Source organism: Mizuhopecten yessoensis, unplaced genomic scaffold (genome assembly GCF_002113885.1).
Source record: "Mizuhopecten yessoensis strain PY_sf001 unplaced genomic scaffold, ASM211388v2 scaffold2307, whole genome shotgun sequence".
In the NCBI taxonomy this organism is placed as follows: Eukaryota; Metazoa; Mollusca; class Bivalvia; order Pectinida; family Pectinidae; genus Mizuhopecten; species Mizuhopecten yessoensis.
This window is the reverse complement of record NW_018404481.1, coordinates 342,776-345,091: the sequence shown is the minus strand read 5'-3', so window position 1 is coordinate 345,091 and position 2,316 is coordinate 342,776. Positions and strand designations below refer to the sequence as shown.

Below are 2,316 nucleotides of genomic sequence, written 5' to 3'. Positions count from 1 at the left end.
AGCATGGATTCTGTGCTCAAATTAAACAAACTTTCTTGTAACTCGCTTAAATCATGTCAAACGATCAAAATGTCAAACGTAATCATTGAAAACAGTACTTGGCCTTAAGTCTTGTTTATTAATTTATTACCAGGACATGAAATTCGGCCTGAGCACAAAATCCATGCTTGAGCATGAGAACGGTTTCAAGGATACAGGCCCACACTAGCCATTAATGGGAGTGTTTTCTTTTTCCCCCCAGAAACTATTTTGTTAAGTTTTTATCATGCACATAAAAAAGTATTCATTAATAGTTCCAGTTTTCCAGTTGGTACAGAAATCATTGACATGCTTTTTAATGATCGCCATAGCCAAAATCTTGACAGTACTTGTAACATCCTCTCCTGCAGAACTCTTGGTACTCCTCACTTACTCACACACGATAATCAATAAAGAGACGATATGAAATCATATGAGAGGCGTATAACAGAGACTCGTCAAGAACATACGTTAGGAAGTGTAGTGTATATGTCTTTTTGTGGTCCCTAATTTTGCCAAATGTAAAGAGACCGAATCTTTTGTCCAAACATAAGGAGGTACTTCAGTACAGTTGACTCTTAAGACAGGTTGAAGCTGTGCCTAACGAACAAAGTATGGTACCTGTGATCCCAATAGATCTGGTGGTGCCCAAAGTTTGTTATTCCTGGGAATGATAAATTATGCACATATTTCAGGACGGAATGCAGTAAAAGTCATTTAAACTTGGTGTAGCCACTATCATGAAGCTCCAGTCTTGATAATTTTAAACAGCGAGCTGACATTATTGGTTTTGATTGCCCCTCTACATCCGTTCACAACCTGTGTCTTGAACCGGCCAACTGCAAATAAATGAAAACCATTACTTGTTGCGTGCCTCGATGGACATTTGTAAATATCTGTTAGGGTTAAGGTAGAGAGAGACTACACATATACATATCTATTCAGAAAACGATAACTTACCTTTATGCCACAATATAATGGACGTAACCAGATATTATATTCACCCACTGTAATTTAGAATGAAATTTTAAATGTTTCATTTTCGAACATGTAACATAAAGATAACTGTGATGGAACATTGTGGAAGGTCATAGAAACTCTAGAGTTCCCATTTATGGAAATTCACGTTACCTCTTCAGATGTCTAGCCTTTGTACCTATTGTATGACTAGTCACTACCTACCTCTTGGTCATCCAGCCTTCTGTATGACAGATCAGTATGTACCTCTGAGTCGCCCAGCCTTCTGTATGACAGATCAGTATGTACCTCTGAGTTGCCCAGCCTTCTGTATGACGGATCAGTATGTACCTCTGAGTAGCCCAGCCTTCTGTATGACGTAAGTACATATATACCTCTGAGTTGCCCTGCCTTCTGTATGACGGATAAGTACATACCTCTGAGTCGCCCAGCCTTCTGTATGACAGATAAGTGTGTACCTCTGAGTCGCCCAGCCTTCTGTATGACGTAAGTACATACCTCTGAGTTGCCCTGCCTTCTGTATGACGGATATGTACATACCTCTGAGTTGTCCAGCCTTCTGTATGACAGATCAGTATGTACCTCTGAGTTGCCCAGCCTTCTGTATGACGGATCAGTATGTACCTCTAAGTAGCCCAGCCTACTGTATGACATAAGTACATACCTCTGAGTTGCCCTGCCTTCTGTATGACGGATAAGTACATACATCTGAGTTGCCCTGCCTTCTGTATGACAGATCAGTACATACCTCTGAGTTGCCCTGCCTTCTGTTAACGGATAAGTACATACCTCTGAGTTGCCCAGCATTCTGTTTGACAGATTAGAATGTACCTCTGAGTCACCCAGCCTTCTGTATTACAGATAAGTAAGTACCTCTGAGTTGTCCAGCCTTCTGTATGACAGATCAGTATGTACCTCTGAGTAGCCCAGCCATCTGTATGACTGAAGTAAGTACATACCTCTGAGTTGCCCTGCCTTCTGTATGACGGATAAGTACATACATCTGAGTTGCCCTGCATTCTGTATGACAGATCAGTACATACCTCTGAGTTGCCCAGCATTCTGTTTGACAGATTAGAATGTACCTCTGAGTCGCCCAGCCTTCTGTATAACAGATAAGTACATACCTCTGAGTTGTCCAGCCTTCTGTATGACAGATAAGTATGTACCTCTGAGTCGCCAAGCCTTCTGTATTACAGATAAGTATGTACCTCTGAGTTGTCCAGCCTTCTGTATGACGGATAAGTATGTACCTCTGAGTTGTCCAGCCTTCTGTATTACAGATAAGTATGTACCTCTGAGTTGTCCAGCCTTCTGTAT

General features: G+C 41.2%; 1 protein-coding gene across 2 annotated transcripts in view; it reads right to left on the bottom strand.

The window, feature by feature from the left end:
• LOC110445466 (Bardet-Biedl syndrome 2 protein homolog) overlaps positions 1-2,316 on the bottom strand; it is a 46,235-nt gene continuing 43,919 nt past the window's right edge. For both annotated transcript variants that reach the window (XM_021490117.1, XM_021490118.1), the window contains one exon: positions 1-857. In XM_021490117.1, the coding sequence (XP_021345792.1) occupies positions 757-857 (101 nt within the window). In that variant the 3' untranslated portion in view covers positions 1-756. The remainder of the gene's footprint in view (positions 858-2,316) is intronic.